Source organism: Malaclemys terrapin, chromosome 8 (genome assembly GCF_027887155.1).
Source record: "Malaclemys terrapin pileata isolate rMalTer1 chromosome 8, rMalTer1.hap1, whole genome shotgun sequence".
Lineage (NCBI taxonomy): Eukaryota > Metazoa > Chordata > Testudines > Emydidae > Malaclemys > Malaclemys terrapin.
This window is the reverse complement of record NC_071512.1, coordinates 53,553,440-53,571,524: the sequence shown is the minus strand read 5'-3', so window position 1 is coordinate 53,571,524 and position 18,085 is coordinate 53,553,440. Positions and strand designations below refer to the sequence as shown.

The 18,085-nt window shown below is 48.1% G+C and overlaps 1 protein-coding gene across 1 annotated transcript in view; it reads left to right on the top strand.

The window, feature by feature from the left end:
• The first annotated feature begins 790 nt into the window (after positions 1-790).
• LOC128842113 (ADAMTS-like protein 2) overlaps positions 791-18,085 on the top strand; it is a 45,547-nt gene continuing 28,252 nt past the window's right edge. The window contains exons 1-2 of the mRNA XM_054037854.1: positions 791-869; positions 14,206-14,348. Of these exons, the coding sequence (XP_053893829.1) occupies positions 14,317-14,348 (32 nt within the window). The 5' untranslated portion in view covers positions 791-869; positions 14,206-14,316. The remainder of the gene's footprint in view (positions 870-14,205; positions 14,349-18,085) is intronic.

The window sequence follows — 18,085 nt, the reverse complement described above, 5'->3', positions numbered from 1 at the left end:
GTGCAGACCAGTTTCAATTACCAGGAAAAAGCCTTTATGCACAGCAATATGCCTGTGGTGCCCTGAGTCCAGACACCAGGACCAGAATGCCCTTTGATCATCAGAGGGACCATTTCACAATCTTCAAGCACTGTCACCACCGAAGTGACCCTTCTTTTAAGTGTGAACAATATGGTTACTAGACCAAGATTCTCTTCCCAGCCCTGCCCAGACTTCATTGTCTCGTGCCTCAGTTTCCCTAGCTGCAAAGTGGGGCTATAACTATCACACTTGCCTACTTCATTCAGGGCCATCTGCCAGCGGGTGCCGGGCTGTCCTGGGTGGAAGGGGTCACGGCAATGCAGAGTGGCTTGATCCGATGTGGATCCGGATTCTCAGACACACAGCCTGGGGAAGCGGTGCTGGTCCTGGCTCCTCTGCCAGGTCCTGTCCCAATTCCTGGCTGGAGGGAGCCCCTTCCCCCACCCCCAGGGAGCCGGGGCTGTGGAGGGGAGAGGCAGGGATCCTGCTGCGCTGGCTTTGGCTTCCTTTGTCTGCGTCCCAAACCTCCCCGGGCCCGGGAGGAATGCGGGGCAGGGACAGGCGCACGCGGCCCCCGCCCTCCGCGGGCTGCGGGTGGCTCAGGTCGGCTTGTGTCAATCAGGGCCCCGAGGAGCTGCGGGCGCCCAGCCACCAAACAGGTTGGAAAGTCATTAATTACCCAGCCATGCAGGGCTGCGCTCAGGCGACTGCGGCTGCCTCCGGGCTGCCGCCGCTGCCTTGTTCCCATGGAGCAGGAGCGCAGGATGGCCGCCCTGCGCGGCTCTCCCGGCCGGCGGCTGGCCCCGCTGCTCCTGCTGCTGCTGATCGCCTCCACCCCGGGCGCTAAGGTAAGGGACAGGCGGGCTGGGTGCCAAGCACCAGGGCAGGGCAGGGGGTATCTTACTCCGAGCTCCACCGGGATCCGATCTGCAGGCACCAGTCTGCCCTGAGCCCCTGCGGAGCGCTGGAGCCAGAGCCGAGAAGTAAAGGTATCCTGCCATTGGTGGGGCTTCTCTCCACCAGCCCTGCCCTAGGCGCTTGGAGCAGGCATCCCCTGCCTGGCTGCACACGGCTTGCCTAGATGGCCCTTCTTAACCTGCCCTGCTCCCAGAATTAACCCCCTCCCCCCCACACACACCATAGTAACAGATCGGATCTTTCCCTGTCTTGTCTATTTTCCCCATGTCCCTTCCCCCCTTCAAGCTCCACCAGCCAAGCTGCCCAGGAGGAGGTGATAAGACCCTGGTGGAGACATGTCCAGCGGCTCCAATGGAATCAGGAAGGGCAAGCTGCTTTCAAAGCCTCCTAGGAGGAGCTCCACAAACTCACATGGGGTGCAAAAAGGCAACCTCTGTCCCCCCTCTAAGGCTAGGTCTACACTACCCGCCTGAATCAGCGGGTAGAAATCGACCTCTCGGGGATCGATTTATCGCGTCCCGTTGGGACGCGACAACCGATCCCTGAATCGACGCTCTTACTCCACCAGCGGAGGTGGGAGTAAGTGCCATCGACAGGAAGCCGCAGAGGTCGATTTTGCCGCCGTCCTCACAGCGGGGTAAGTCGGCTGCGATACATCGAATTCAGCTATGCTATTCACGTAGCTGAATTTGCGTATCTTAAATCGACTCCCCCCTGTAGTGTAGATGTAGTCTAACTCAGCAGTGTCTAGAGTCCAGGTGTGGGGCAAGACTCAGCCCTGGTGGGCATTGGGTGGCTCTTATTGCGTTGGGTGTGACAGCACTATCAGAACCAGTGCTAAATTCCTAGAAATGCCTTTGGTGAAGTGAGGAGGGGTCAGGCAGGAGTACCCATGGGCTGCCCTACGGTGACCAGACAGCAAGTGTGAAAAATCGGGACAGGGGGTGGAGGTGGGGTAATAGGAGCATATATAAGAAAAAGACGCCAAAATCGGGACGGTCCCTAAAAAATCAGGACATCACCCTAGACTGCCCACATGAGTAAGGGGAGTGGATCTGGAAGAAAGATTGCAGTTCCGTGACTGTAAACAGACAGAACCCAGTCAACCCCATATGGTGCCTAGGCTTTCTTTGATTTTTGCTGATGCTCGGCTTCTGTTTTCACCCACATCCCAATGGAAAGGCTTGAAAATCTTCTGAGTAGTTCAATGGGACAAGTATGTTGTGCATTTGATTTTCCCTAGCATTGTGCTTCATGGTTGGTTGGAAAGGGATTTTGTGCTGCTTGCCCTAGAGTTCCCTCCAAGGATTGGGTCCCTCAGACTCTGCAGTGACTCTGGCACTCAGAAAGGAGTGGTGGAGGTGAAATGGCACCTTTTGGCAATGCTGGAGTGCAGATCAGCACCATCAGAATTCTGTACGCACAGGGCCCTTCCCCTGAGAAGTGCGTAAAACTGATTGAGAATTAGCCCACAATTGTCCAGGGGAATAACTACCCTCCCCCATCAAATTATGGACCCCTTCCTTTAAAGCTGGGGTATTGTGAAAGAATATTGTTGTGTTATTCTTTTATAGGCAGCAGAGAAGCCATGCCCTTTGTACCACAGCTAACCAGTGCTCACAAGCCTGTGGATGGAGATGAAAACAGATCCATTCCCTCCTTCCCCCTCCCCCAGTATGTGTGAAGTAGGCTCCTGGCTTAGCCAGCCCCATTTCATCATTATCTGTAGCTGTGTGAGCACTGGAGCCCTCAAGCTATTCATTTTGTCCTTTATGGAAGGGCAGAGACACACCCTCTGACCCAGCAGCCAGGCTCTTATTAGAGCTCTGTCCCCTTTAATAACACTTGTCTCCTAGCAGCTGTAAAGCCCCTTCTGTGAAATCCCCTTATTATAGGGCACTCACTCAAAGGCCTGGCCTGTAAGAACCACCTCCGTTATTATGACTGGAGGAGGCAAAATTCTAACTTCAATCATTCCACTGAACAGTGCCGCGACCTCCTCTCAGCTTTCAGGGGTCGCTGAGCACAATGTAGCTCTGTGCTTAATGTCTCTGAAGGAACTCCATATAGTTTCTTTATTGCAGATGGTTGATTCAGTGCTCCTTGCCCTGTTTGACTTCCATCTATGGCCTTGTCTTCACTGCTAAAAAGAAGGTATATTCATTAGCTCAGGGTAAATAATGTGCATGAGCTGTCCTGAGGTAAAAAACACAGTGAAGACCAGCCCCTTTAGTTTTACTATGAGGTCAACAAAGCGAGGTCAACCCCAGGTGGTGGTATAGTGCTGACCTCACCTAATTTACCTTGTGGTAGAATGAAAGTCCCTTGTCTTCACTGTGTTTTTACCTTGGGATAACTCAAGTACCTTGGTTACCCTATATATGAACTATCCCAAGGGAAAACACACTGAAGACAAGACACTTTAATTTTACCATGTGGTAAATTGGGTGAGGTCACCACTAACCCGAGACCTGGGATTGACTTTGACTTGTTTACCTCACAGTACAACTAAAGTGGTTGATCTTCACTGTTTTGAGCTCCCATTTGAACCTGTTGGGGGTTGCCTGGATGGTTTTATATACCAAGTTATACCTTGGACATCTCCTTGGTTGTCCATGGCCTCTCTCTCCATGCGTTCTTCCTTACAAAACAATTGTATGGTATGTTGGTATGGGGTCATTCTGGCAACATAGCCAAGCCATGTTGGTGCATTTTGAGGATTGTGGTCATACCGCACTTTTAATCTATGGATGTCATCCATTCTAGTCTATCTTACCTTGTCACACCTAGGATTTGGCACAGGGACCTTGTTTCAAATGTTTGCAGCTTCTGCTCTATAAGTTTTGCCAGTACCCATAATTCTCAACCATAAAGCAATGTGGATACAATAAGCATTGTATATAAACTAGGGCTGCTGATTAATCACAGTTAACTCATGCGATTAACTCAAAAAAATTAATCGTGATTAATCACAGTTTTAATTGCACTATTAAACAATAGAATACCAACTGAAATTTATTAAATATTTTGGATGTTTTTCTACATTTTCATATATATTGTATTCTGTGTTATAATTGAAATCAAAGTGTATATTATTTTTTATTACAAATATTTGCACTGTAAAAAATATAAAAGAAATAGTATTTTTCAATTCACCTCATACAAGTACTGTAGTGCGATCTCTGTCGTGAAAGAGCAATTTACAAATGTAGATTTTTTTTGTTACATAACTGCACTCAAAAACAAAACAACATAAAACTTCAGAGTCTACAAGTCCACTCAGTCCTACTTCTTGTTCAGCCAATCGCTCAGATAAACAAGTTTGTTTACGTTTATGGGAGATAATGCTGCCCTCTTCTTATTTACAATGTTAGCAGAAAGTGAGAACAGGCATTTGCATGGCACTTTTGTAGCCAGCATTGCAAGGTATTTATGTTCCAGATATGTTAAACAGTCATATGCCCCTTCGTGCTTCGGCCACCATTCCAGAGGACATGCTTCCAAGCTGATGACGCTCATTAAAAAAATAATGCATTAATTAAATTTGTGATTGAATTCCTTGGGGGAGAATTGTATATCCCCTGCTCTGTTTTACCTGCATTCTGCCATATATTTCATATTATAGCAGTCTTGGATGGTGACCCAGCACATGTTGTTCATTTTAAGAACACTTTCACTGCAGATTTGACAAAACGCAAAGAAGGTACCAATGTGAGATTTCTAAAGATAGCTGCAGCACTCGACCCAAGGTTTAAGAATCTGAAGTACCTTCCAAAATCTGAGAGATACAAGGTGTGAAGCACGCTTTCAGAAGTCTTAAAAGAGCAACACTCCGATGCGGAAACTACAGAACCCGAACCACCAAAAAAGAAAATCAACCTTCTGCTGGTGGCATCTGACTCAGATAATGGAAATGAACATGTGTTGGTCTGCACTGCTTTGGATTGTTATTGAGTCGAACGCATCGTCAGCATGGAAGCATGTCCCCTGGAAGGGTGTTTGAAATATGAAGGGACATATGAATCTTTAGCGAATCTGGCAGGTAAATATCTTGCAACCCCGGCTACAATAGTGCCATGAGAATGCCTGTTCTCAGTTTCAGGTGACATTGTAAACAAGAAGCAGGCAGTATTATCTCCTGCAAATATAAATAAGCTTGTTTGACTGAGTGATTGGCTGAACAAGAAGTAGGACTAATTGGACTTGTAGGCTCTAAAACGGGTGTGGGCAAACTTTTTGACCCGAGGGCCATATCTGGTAATAGAAATTGTATGGTGGGCCAGGAATGCTCAAAAAATTGGGGTTGGTGTGCTAGAGGGGGTGAAGGCTCTGGCTGGGGGTGCAGGCTCTGGGGTGGGGCCAGAAATGAGTTCAGGGTGCAGGAGGGGGCTCTGGGCTGCAGTGGGGGTGTTGGGTGTGGGTGGGGTGAGGGCTGGGGATCAGGAGTTTGGGGTGTAGGAGGGTGCTCTGGGCTGGAACTGAGGTATTTGGAGGGTGGGAGGGGGATCAGGGCTGGGGCGGGGGGTTGGCATGTGGGAAGGGGTGCAGGCTCTGGCTGGGGATGCAGGCTCTGGGGTGGGGCTGGGGATGAGGGGTTTGGGGTGCAGGAAGGTGCTTTTGGCTGGGACTGAGGTGTTTGGAGTGTGAGAGGAGGATCAGGGCTGGGGCAGGGGGTTGGGGTATGGGGGGAGGCTCAGGGGTGCAGGGTCCGGGCGGTGCTTACCTCAAGCAGCTCCTGGAAGCAGCGGCATGTCCCTTCTCCAGCTCCTATGCGGAGGTGAGGCCAGGTGGCTTTGCACGCTACCCCATCCACAGAAACTGCCCCTGCAGCTCCCATTGGCAGCAGTGCCAGGCCAATGGGAGCTGGGGGCAGGGCCAGCGCAACCCATTAGGCTACCTAGGCAGTGGCCTAGGGCGCTGCGATTTGGGGGGCGGCAACCGCAGCAGTATTTCTGTGGGGGGGTGGCATTTCGGGGTGGGATCTTCTGCTGCCGAGGGCAGCGGAAAAGCTGGCAGCGTTCCTGGCTGGGAGGCAGCACTTGGGGTAGGGGCAGCGTGCAGAGTGGAACCCCCTGGCTGCCCCTACATGTAGGAGCCGGAGGGGGCCATGCCACTGCTTCTGGGAGCCACGTGGAGCAGCCCCCGATCCTGCTGCCCAGTTGGAGCGCTGGAGCAGGGAAGCCCCAGACCCCGCTCCCCAGCAGGAGCTCGAGGGCCAGATTAAACGGCTGGTGGGCTGGATCTGGCCCGCAGGCCGTAGTTTGCCCATCCCCGCTCTAAAATTTTACATTGTTTTATTTTTTAATACAGTTATTTTTTAACGTAATTCTACATTTGTAAGTTCAACTTTCATGATAAAAAGATTGCACTACAGTACTTGTATTAGGTGAACTGAAAAATACTATTTCTTTTGGGTTTTTTTTTTCAGTGCAAATACTTGTAGTCAAAAATAAAGTGAGCACTGTACACGTTGTATTCTGTGTTGTAATTGAAATCAATATACTTGAATATATAGAAAACATCCAAAAATATTTAAATAAATGGCATTCTATTATTGTTTAACACTGCGATTAATCACGTGATTAATCACAATTAATTTTTTAAATCACTTGATAGCCCTCATATAAACTGGATTTAGCTATCATGGACCCTGAGTGAAAGTTCCTCAAGGTAAAAAATACACCTTATTTAGCAGTGAAGGCAAAGCTGATGCTACAGCAGGGCAGCTAAACTCTTTTATACATATACTTCATAGTGCATCCATGTTAATGCATTTGTGTAGAGCAAAGCTCTGTGGGGCAAGGACTGTCTTTTTGTTCTGTGTTTGTACAGTACCTAGCACAATGGGGTCCTGCTCTAGGGCTAGGGCTCCCAGGTGCTATGGGCAATACAAATAATAAATAACACCAGTGCTGCTCCTTCAGGGCCCCATTCTGCTACGCTTAAGTCAAATAGTCCCTTACTCTGTAAGTAGCCCCAAAAGAACTAGTGTCTGAGTAGTGAATATTCAACGTGAATAAGGGGTGGCAGAATCAGGCCCTTAAATAAACAACATCGTGGCACTAAATTGACCAGCAACATCTCTTTCTTACTGTGCACAAAATAGTCATTTAGGGGCTGATCCTGCATTTCTCATGTACCCCAAACTCCCAGTGACTTGGTTGCACAAGACAATCAGGTTAGGCCTGTTTTTAGAAGTGTTTTAACTTTCCCTGAGAAGTGTGTAAAACTGGTCAAGAATTAGCCCACAATTGTCCAGGGGAATAACTACCCTCACCCACCAAATTATGGACCCCTTCCTTTAAAGTTGGGGTATTGTGAAAGAATATTGTTGTGTTATTTTTTTAACCTTTCCATGTCTGAATGATTAGAAATAAATGCAACTTTGCAGTTCTCATTCTGGGCTGCTGCTAGCCTGCTTTCTAATGTACTTCTTATTTGTACCTTATTACAGATCAAAATTCCCTCTTTGCGCACACAAATCTGCTGTAATATTGCTCCGTAGAGAACCTGTCTGATAATTTTGTTCTTTACTACAGTTGCCTGGTACTGTACTAAAGTTAGGCTTACTGGTCTATAATTGCCAGAACTGCCTCTGGAGCCTTTTTAAAAAATTGCTGTCACATTAGCTATCCTCCAGTCATCTGGTACAGAAGCTGGTTTAAATCATAGGTTACATACCACAGTTTGTAGTTCTGCAATTTCATATCTGAGTTCCTTCAGAACTCTTGGGTGAATATCTTCTAGTTCTGGTGACTTGTTACTATTTAATTTATCAAATTGTTCCAAAACCTCAACTGACCCATCAATCTGGGACAGTTCCCCAGATTTGTCACCTAAAAAGAATGACTCAAGGTGTGGAAATCTCCCTCACATCCTCTGCAATGAAGATCAATGCAAAGAATTCATTTAGCTTCTCTGCAATGGCCCTATCTTCCCTGAGTGCTCCTTAGCACTTCAATCAACCAGTGGCCCCACTGATTGTTTGGCAGGCTTCCTGCTATTGATGTATTTAAACTTTTTGCTGTTCGTTTTTAAGTCTTTGGCTAGTTGATCTTCAAAATCTTTTTTGGCCTGTTATCTCCTGTCTTAGGGCATGTCTACAATTACTGTGGTGATCGATGCACCGGGGGTCGATTTAGTGGGTCTAGTGAAGACCCACTAAATCAACTGCAGATCACTCACCCTCCAGTACTCCACCAGAATGAGAAGTGTAAGGTAAGTCGACAGGAGAGTGTCTCCTGTTGACCCAGTGTGATGTAGACACCACAGTAAGTCGACCTAAGCTATGTCGACTCCTGCTATGTTATTCACATAGCTGGAGTTGCGTAACTTAGATTGACTTACCCCCATAGTGTAGACAAGGCCTCCAGTCTTTTCCTGAAACTCCTGACTTTAATGAGCCATGAAGTCAGGATGTGGCAATAGAGCATGATATGCACCATATAGAAGGCTATGGTCCTGCCACATTATCTTTACCATAACTAGAAAAATTCATTCCAGTTACATCTGAGTTTCCAGAATTTGGGGAAGAATGGCATGAACAGTGGCCTAAATTAATCCTGAGCGTGACAAAGAATTATTCTTGGGTATTTATATTGCTCGCAGTTCTCAGAAAGATTGCCCTGAACATTTTATACCACATCGATTGGTAACGGTCTTGCTCTGCAAGGTTGGGATAGTTTGTTTGGGGCTGTCTTCGCTGCTGGAGGAGCTACGGCTGCATTGTTAATTGGAATTAAGGACAAAGCAGGGAGGATGCTGGCGCTGTTGTAGGTGCTGGATTTTCCTTTGCTAATATTGACTAATCTGAAGACTGCCACCTGGCTTTTTATAACACAGTCTGCAGAGCTTCTGGGACAAAGGCCCAGGTACTTTTGCTGCATCAGCACAGCTGGGATGGAGCAGCTCCCTGCTCCTATGTTAGTCCTGATAAAGAAAGGAGCTAGAGCAAAGTTTCTGCATGTGCCAGGTCCAGAATACACTCCTGGCAGAGCTACAAAAGGGTATTTGGAAGTGGTAAAGATTTGGCTGGCAAGTTTAGTTTATACTGATGCTGTAGGAAAACGAGGAAGAACTCCTAGATTCTCGCATTGCCCTGGAAGCCTAGGACAGTGGTTCTCAACCTTTTCAGACTACTGTACCCCTTTCAGGAAGCTGATTTGTCTTGTGTACCCCAAGTTTCACCTCACTTAACTACTTGCTCACAAAATCAGACATAAAAATACAGAAGTATCACAGCACACTATTGGTGAAAAATTGCTTACTTTCTCATTTAATTATAAAATAAATTGCGACCTCCAAAGGTTGAGAAACACTGATATAGTAGATCGAGCAGTATAAACAAGTAATCGTATGAAATTTTAGTTTGTGCTTTTCACATAATCCATTGTAAAACTAGGCAAATATCTAGATGAGTTGACGTACCCTCTGGAAGACCTCCGCGTACCTCCAGGAGTATGTGTATCCCTATTTGAGAACCACTGGCCTAGGATGACCCACCAGAAATTGTAGTAGAGAGCACCTGTGTGAGTTTGAGTGTGGCCCATCTGTTTAATGATTTAATTCCTGCCCCTCTAATTCTTTTTCTAATAAAGTCACTCAGAAATTGCATCGGACCATCATATTTTTCCTTAACCAGATCCATCAGCACAGATACATGCATCCTTATCAACAACAGCCCTGCACTACATCCCCATCTCTAGCCTTCCCCTAGCATGTCCCTATGCTTGTAGCCCCCAACCGTGGAATGGCTCTTCAGGGCTTGTTGCAACAGAGCATAATTTAGAGCAGCTTCGGTAGTTCCCCAGATTGGGGAAATGCAAAGGGTGGCTTAAAGCCAACCTGGATTCCTTTCCCCAAGTGTCAGGTTTCTGCTTAATGTGGTGTTCTTCTCCCAGATCTTCTTGGCCCGGTGTGATGTCTGAGAATTCTGGAATGCCGAATTCACTCACCTGATAGGCAGTTCTTGGAATCTGTCAATGTAGCCAGGAAACATGGAGAAAATGAACCACAGAAGCAGATGTAATCTGGGATCTAGCGAACATCCCTCAATTTATTGTTTGGAAATTTGGAAGATGCCTAATGCTAGCACTGTAATTAAAATCAGGAAGTGCAATTATGTCACAATTATTCAATGAAGTCTTATTTCTGTCAAAGCAACAAATTCAACAGAAAATTGGAAGCAGCTGGCCAGTTTCCCAGTACCTGCAGTACCACCATTACACCGGAAAGTTAGACATAGTGGTGTAGTAAACCCATAGTGAGAGAGAAAAATGATACTTGAGGGTCATCTGCAGGCAGGTCTAATCACTCACAGATACAAAATAACCATGTTTCTTTCTGATCTGACAATGAAAATATTTGGTTTCACTTGCAAAAAATATCTTTATAGTGTCCTTACTTATATGGATAAATACTTATAGGCACAGAATCTCGGATCAGTTCAGATCAGTATGGTTCTCAGATCTACCGTGGGCCTAGAGGAAATTAATGATTTATCAGATAGCAAATCCCTATAGTACAGGAGAGGAAATTGTGCGGGAGGGCATGTGACCTCCTGAGCCTGCAGTGGGATAGTCCACATAGTCAAACATTTTAACCCAATATTAGTATTGCTAATTATTTGTATTACAGTAGCACCTACAGGCCCCACAAAGAGGAAGTAAGAAGGAGTCTCTGCACCACAGAAGTTATCACCTAAATAGACAAAAGCTGGGAGGGGAAACTGAGGCACAGAGAGAGACAGTAACTTGCCCAAGGTCACTCAGTAGGTTAGTGGCAGAGTCAGGAATGGGATTCTATTCTTCTGAGTCTCAGTCCAGTACCCTAAGCCCTAGATCACAAAATTACTCAACTGCTTCTCCTTTTTAAACCTGACTTCTTCTTTGGCCAGTATCTCTCAAATGAGGCTTCATTCTGACTTCTGTGGCCATCTGACATGTCTGAGTGTTGTAGCAGGGAGATGGAAGTGTGCTACTCTAAATGAGCAAGCAGGGGCACAAGGTAGCATGGAAATGGATAAGCTCCACTATCTATTAGCTATTTAAGTTGGCACAAGAACAAATGGGAATAAACTGGCCATGAATAAATTGAGGCTGGAAATTTGAAGAAGGTTTCTAATCCTCAGAGGAGGGAGGTCCTGGAAAAGCCTCCCAATAGGAACAGTGGGTGAAAACTGTCTAACTAGTTTTAAGATGGAGACTGATACGTTTATAACAGGATTCTGATGACGGAGTTGTTTACAATGGCAGGGGACTGGAGATGGTGACCCAGGAGGCCCTGTGCCATTTTTTCAGAAATAAGAGAAGGAAAACTCAAGGAAAACATTACAAGTTCTTACCTGCTGGATGGGAGAAAGGTGCAGCCGGCAGCAGCCTGTTACAAAATGGCCACTCTAGGGCTGCAACTGCTTGGCTCTGCTCAATTTAAAGGGACAGCCCCAGAAACAACGATTCTGTAAGAGACCAACCCAGCACCGGGGAAAGTTACTGGGGTCAGAAAGGGGCCAAATTAATTCGCAGAATAAAGGTAGAGTACAACAGTGACCCCCCTACAGAGCCCCCATTGTTAAGTTACAGCTACCATCCAGTTAGTGTGAGACATGGCAGGTAAATGTAAGCAGAATTCAATCTGACGGCCACATGCAGGTGAGCAGCAGTGAAGGACCTGATCCCACAATGAGCATCACGGGTGAACCCCTGCACCTGTGTGGGGCCCTATCAACGCCAGTGTGTGGGGATGGCCTGCACAGAGCTCACTGCAGGGGCAGGGCTTAGACCATTACAGATGATGGGTTTGATTCAGCCCTGCTGACACAAGGGTGTGCTGCAGTGAGGGGGAATTTTCCCCCTAGAGGAAGACAGGGTGGGATGCAGCTGCCACGTGCCCTCAGAAGATTTGATGGTCCTGACAGGGTTCCATAAGAGCCCTGCTTGAGCAGGACCTAGCTCCCAATTCGGAGTCTGCCAACTAGAAAAGGAGGAAACTGAAGGAGATGAAACCTTTCCTCCATGCTGCCGAGAGGAAAACTAAGGAAAATGTACTTGGCAGCTCGGAGTGTAAGAGGTTAGAAACATATGGCAGTGTCCAACATGCTGCCAGAGGGAGGCCCACAGAACCTCAGCGCCTTTTCTGAAAGGATTCTGGAGGCACCTGCTTTCTGGGTTGCTGGTCACTCAGCGTATCACAGGGGGTTGGAGTTGGTCTCCAAGAGCCAGATTGTTCAGTGCTCACCACCCCCAATTAGAGGCAGCTTTTCAAAAGTGCTCAGCATCCAGCAGATCCCATTGTGCCAATTAAGACCAGATTCTCATCAGAGCTCTGCACCCAACATGTCCCCACTGGGCTCTTTTGCAAATCTGGCCCCAAGAGACTGTCTTCAATGCACTCTCCTGGGACCCCGTCTGCCATTTACCAACATCTGAAGTGACACTGACATGCAAGCCAAGATTGAACACAAGCCACTCCTTAAGGCCTCATTTTTGGAGGAGGCGGTTGGATTTGTGATCAAGAACTAAGTGTTTGCATATCCATTGAGTCTCAGCAAATCACAGCTCGCTCTCTCTTCTCCCCCATTAACAGACAAAAAATATTAATGATCTCATATTGCTCAAAGGACCCAAGGCTTAAGCTTCCATTGTACGTCTCCATCCTTATGAATTCTGCAGTCTTTGCTTGGTTCCTCTCTCTCTCTCTCTCTCTCTCTCTCTCTCACACACACACACACACACACACACACAAAAGCCCTGACTGGCACCGTAGAAAGACTCAATCCCAGTGGATGCAGAGAACTTGAGCAGGGAATGGTATTTTCAAGGAAGCTAGTGGTGGGAAAGTTGGGAATTCAGTTGGAGAAGTCAGGTGAAATAATGCAATAGCAATTTCAAGAGGGTCAGGCGAAACATCGCTTTTCAGTTAAAATGTTGGGACTTTTGTGTGAAAGATCATGAATTTATCATTTGTGGAGAGACGTTAAAAATACATTTGTAACTCCAATGAGTTGATGTGTACCATCGGCTGTGCCTGCAGTGCAAACTCCATTGCGTTCCCTCATTCAGAGTGGATGCTGAACAGTACAGGAATGGGGTCCCTACTGGCGCCTTGCTGTGATGATAGGCACTCAGCTGGGGGACCACCCAGCCTCTGTTTTACGGGGAGTCCATTACTGGGTGCAGGGGCCCATTGAAAGCTGATTTGGAGCTCAGAAGCCAATGCCAAAATCCAAAGACCTGCATCCGATAAGGGGCTGCTAAGAAGTATTTGATCAGATAACTATGCCTCACTCTTGAAACTAGAGCTATGTGGATAAACCTTTGTGGGCTCGGGGTGTCTCTGTGCAGATCCAGCTGAAAGGCTGCAGCTGAGGTTATCAAGCAAGAATCATGCAAATCATCATACGCTGCAATATAAACACGTACACTGTGTAACCTTGAGCAGACCATTCTTGGCTGTGGCCACTTCGTATTCAGCATCCTCCTGCATTCTCCTACAGCTCTCCTTCATTCCTTTGAAATATGGGAGGGAGGGGGCGTTGAAGCTCCGTCAGCCCCATTCCTGTTGCAGGGGAACTTCTCCAGGGGCTGAAGTTGCAGGAGCTCAAGCAGCTCCCTCGTGGTAACAGTGACTACTCAGTGGGCAGAGGAAGGCCTTGCTGAAGTCAGTGGCTTGCTGATGGCCCAATGTCAGCACACAGCCCATCCAATCTCGACGTGGGGGGAGAAGGGGATTTTGAAGATGCTGGGATGTTGGAGTTTAAACCTAATAGTGAAAGTTGGATTCAGGGAATAGAAGCTGGGAGCCTGATTCACAGTCCCCTGTTTCTGTGCTTGGAGCCAGGATGCAGTAGGGTCCAAGATAGCTTTAAGCCACCTCTGTGCGCTCAGTGTCCTGGGACCATGCAGAAGCTGGCCTAGCATCCAGTGTCAGTTAGAGCTGCCCTGTGCTCTGCTTTCCATGTCCCCCACTGGGCCACTGGAAGCAGAGAATAGCCGTGGTGTAGTGCACTCCTTATAAGAGATGGGGATCAGCCTGAAAGACCCAGGAATCCTGTGCTTGAGAAGGGGCAGATACTGAGGCTTGTACGATAGGAGCCATGTAGTTTAGACTCTACCATGGCTGGCCAACCCACCCTCTCCAAACTAGAAGACTTAAGGTTTTCACTCTTGTGGCACCCCCCCAAAGATCCACGTAGGGGAGGACTGATCCCCTCCCAAGGGCAGCTGCAGAGCCGGAGTTCTCAAGCTAACCATCCTCTGTTTTTGTCAGGACAGTAGTGAGGCAGCAGAAGGAGCAGGCGCCTGGGATGAAGAGGTCACCAAGTGGTGGGGGGAATGGAGCTCCTGGTCCACGTGCTCCCGTACCTGTGGGGGAGGAGTGATGTCCCGGGAGAGGCACTGCTTGCGGCAAAGGTAAGCAATAGAGCAGCACCAGCTAATGCCAGACTCATGGACACTCATAAAACCTTTACCGATAAGGTGCCCAGATGCTGGATGCACCAGCGGGGGGGTGGGGTGGGGGGAAACACACAGCTAAGAGTGTCTCTCCTTTCCTGACAGGTTTCAGAGTAGCAGCCGTGTTAGTCTGTATCCGCAAAAAGAACAGGAGTACTTGTGGCACCTTAGAGACTAACAAATTTATTAGAGCATAAGCTTTTGTGGACTACAGCCCACTTCTTCGGATGCATATATCAAGCATCCGAAGAAGTGGGCTGTAGTCCACAAAAGCTTATGCTCTAATAAATTTGTTAGTCTCTAAGGTGCCACAAGTACTCCTGTTCTCCTTTCCTGCAGAGCCTTTCACATGCCCTGAAGCCAGACTCAGCCTTTCTTACTAGCTGCAGGGAGGGGTGACCCAAAGTGCATCCTTCTCCCTCCTCCCGCACCCCTCTCATGGTGATCCGCTGCCTTCTGAGTAGTGCAGCAGTATTAGCTCTGTATCTGAAACGTTTCAAATTCCAGTGTGGTGGCCCCCATTTTGGTCACGACTGGGGACTGAGCAGAGATTTCAGAGCTAAAAGCATGAGCTTCTACCGCTGGAAGTGAAAGTTGCTTGGAACTGTAATAGACTCACATCCTCTATGACGCAGGCACAAAGGAGACCCATGGGTTACACTAGGCAACTGTGCTCTGCAATGTACGTATCTTGGAATAATGAAGCATGCTGGGCTGGGCAGCTGGGCCACTTTTCTCGTCTTCTTTGTCTCTTTGCACCTGGCTGCTGTAGAGGACGGGGTGTATTGTACATTGCTCAGAAAGCGGGTGGAAAAGTAAAGTGCCCTGCTTTGACATCCAGCAGGCCTGTGAAATGTGCATAATTTACACTGATTTGGTAATTCCTTAGGGACCATCTTCAGCCCTGGCATAAGCAGGTGCAACTCATATTGGCCTACGGGGGAGTTGCACCCACTTACAGGTGAGGGCGTTGGTGATGGTGGGACGTAGGTAGCTGCCTTTATCTCACATCCCCCTGCCAATTGCTTTTATTGCTATGGCCCCCATCTCCCTGCCATGCGCCTTCAGCAGATAAGCTCTGCTTGCTTGGCAAACCCATCACGGCATTGCCAGTTACACTGTGCTAGAGCCACTTACACTGACCTACCCTCCATACACAACTGACTCTGGTGCTTCTGACACTGCCCAGTTAGTCCCGGAGCATTGGGCTCAGTCATGTCTCTGGGACTTCCTCATCTTTTTCATTGTGGGCCCTCTCTCGCTCAGATCTTTTGTTTTCCCAGATCCTCCCCTCATTCCCTCACACCACAGCAGCTGATGGCCTGTGGCACTTGCCAGTGAACTCCTGCTGCTCTCTCTCAGCCCAGCTATATTGCTAGTGCCTGTCAAATCCGCCACCGAGGGCGGCGCAGGGGACTGGAGCGGAAGCCCCTACCTGCACTAAAGAGATGAATGAGACCCCTGGAGAGGCATCTCTTTAACCTGCTACTCCAGATTCCCTGGATGCTAATGAGAGCTGGCATCCGAGAGTGCAGAGCGCTCGCTGTGCCTGCCCCTCTCCTCTGCTCCTTTCCATTCTGCATGAACGCACTTCTAAGCAGAGGAAGCCCAGGCATGGCCCCCTCCCTTTTTCCTTCCTTCAAAAGAAAAAAAAAAACCCTTCTTTTATGTGGGCTGGCTGGCTGCATAATTAGGATCCGGATGTGCAGAGGTGCCTTCCATCTGGAGATGGCCGTGATTCTCAAATAACCTCGCCACTAACAAGGCATGCCAGTGTCTGTGTCCCTCCTCTGCCTAGTGAGCATAGACACTGCCATCATGGGAGAAAGGTGGGGAAAAGAAATGGGAAAGGGGGCCTGAGTGCCCCCAAAGTGTTTCCTGTGCCCTTCTAGTCAGAGCTCTGTGTCCTCCAGGCCTGATCCAAAGCCCACTGAATCTTTCCACTGACGTCAATGGGCTTTGGAACTGGCCCTCTGTGATTCCACAGCCAGGGAATTTGCTGCAGAATCTACCCCTCACTGCAGGGTTTTGCTCCAGAATTCAAGCTTGCATTTAAAAACAAAAATATAGAAAGCTTTCTGTGGCTGCAAAGAAAACCTTCCAAGCCTCAGCCAAGTGTACACAGTGCTGCAATATCTGCCTGAGTCTGCAGACTGCCTGAAATAATGCTGCCCTGTTTCATCCCAAGGGGATGATAACTGAAGTCTCAGGCTGCAAACTTTGTTTCCAGTAGTGTTTAACACTTTCACTGCTGATGCTCTGCAGAGTGAGCCAATATGCTTATTCCATGGTCTCAAACCGCACCCGCAGCTACTAAAAGATTGTCCCCTTCTCAACTGTCAAGAACTCCAGCTCCCCCCTGACAATGTCTGCTGCAGGCCAGGACGAAGGCACACTGGTGGTGCTGTGCTGGGAAATTTGCACAGCATTTGGATTATTTTGACATCACAAGCACCAAATTCATGCAGCCATTTCTAGGTAACTGCCGGGCAACAGATTGTGCCATCACCGCACAACGGCCCAGCGAATCCTGAAACTAACCAACTTGGTCACAGTGCTTCTGTTTCATTAGAGTCTGTTAGGAGCATAGGATTTGCTCAGGAAAGGAGCTGAGTGTTGCTCTTTCAAGTGGGGTATCCTGTCTCTGGCAGTAGCTAAAACTGAAGGCAAAAAACCAAAACAACCCCCAGGGTGTACCACTGTACGGTTCTATCCCTGCAGGAAGATTTCCCTTCTATGCCCTGACAGGTGGGATTTGTTAACCCTATCATTATTTTAGCAAATGCAGTTAGCAGTCATCAATCGACATACCTAACCTGCTCCAGGCATTCTTAACCTGGGAGGTGCAAGCAGGTCTAGAAGATTGCAAATGTGACACCCATTGTTTTAATTGGCACAGAGAGGATTGAACCAGGGATATCCCATGTTAAAAGGCATAAGATGCCACAGCTTGAGCTAGGATCAGCCCTCTATAGTGAGGGCTCTAACAGCTCCATATCCTCTGTAGATCAGGCACGGAGGGGTACCTGTAACACACTCACCAGTGGCTTATACAAACACCGTCTCTTTCTTTATGGCTAGATGGGAGAGGAGCCCAGCATCTTTTTGCTCCAGTAACATGGCACAGCTGGCACTGTAGTAGCAACGTGCTATACAGAACAATGAGTTTCACATAGCTTCTGCCCAGACTCTTCCCAGGCCCCTCTATTTCTTTGCCATCCTGAGCAGGCTCAATATAGTGGTGGTTGGCTTCCAAAAGCATCCTGCCACTCAATCTGCCTGGCAGTGACTGGGTGGTGGTTGCACATAGAGACAAGTCTGTACCATGCCCTTACAAGGTATGTCTACACAGCAACAAAAAGCCCACTGCTGTGCGGCAGGGCTCAGGGGAAGGGGTTCAGTGTAGGCTTCCAGGATCAGGCTAGAGCTGAGTTCTGGGACCCTCCCACCTCATAGGGTCCTAGAACCCAGGCTCCTGCCCAAGCCCAGATGTCTACATAGCAGTGAAACAGCCCCTCAGCCCAAGCCCTGCAAGCCCATGTTGGCTGACACAGGCCAACTGTGGGTGTCTAATTGTTGAGTCGACATACCCAAAGTGACAAGTGTCTGAGTCAGCCCAATCACTGGTGCTATGGAATTCCACTCTTTTTAAAATCCCAGCCATGGTGTTTGACTTGCTTGTTATTTGCCACCTA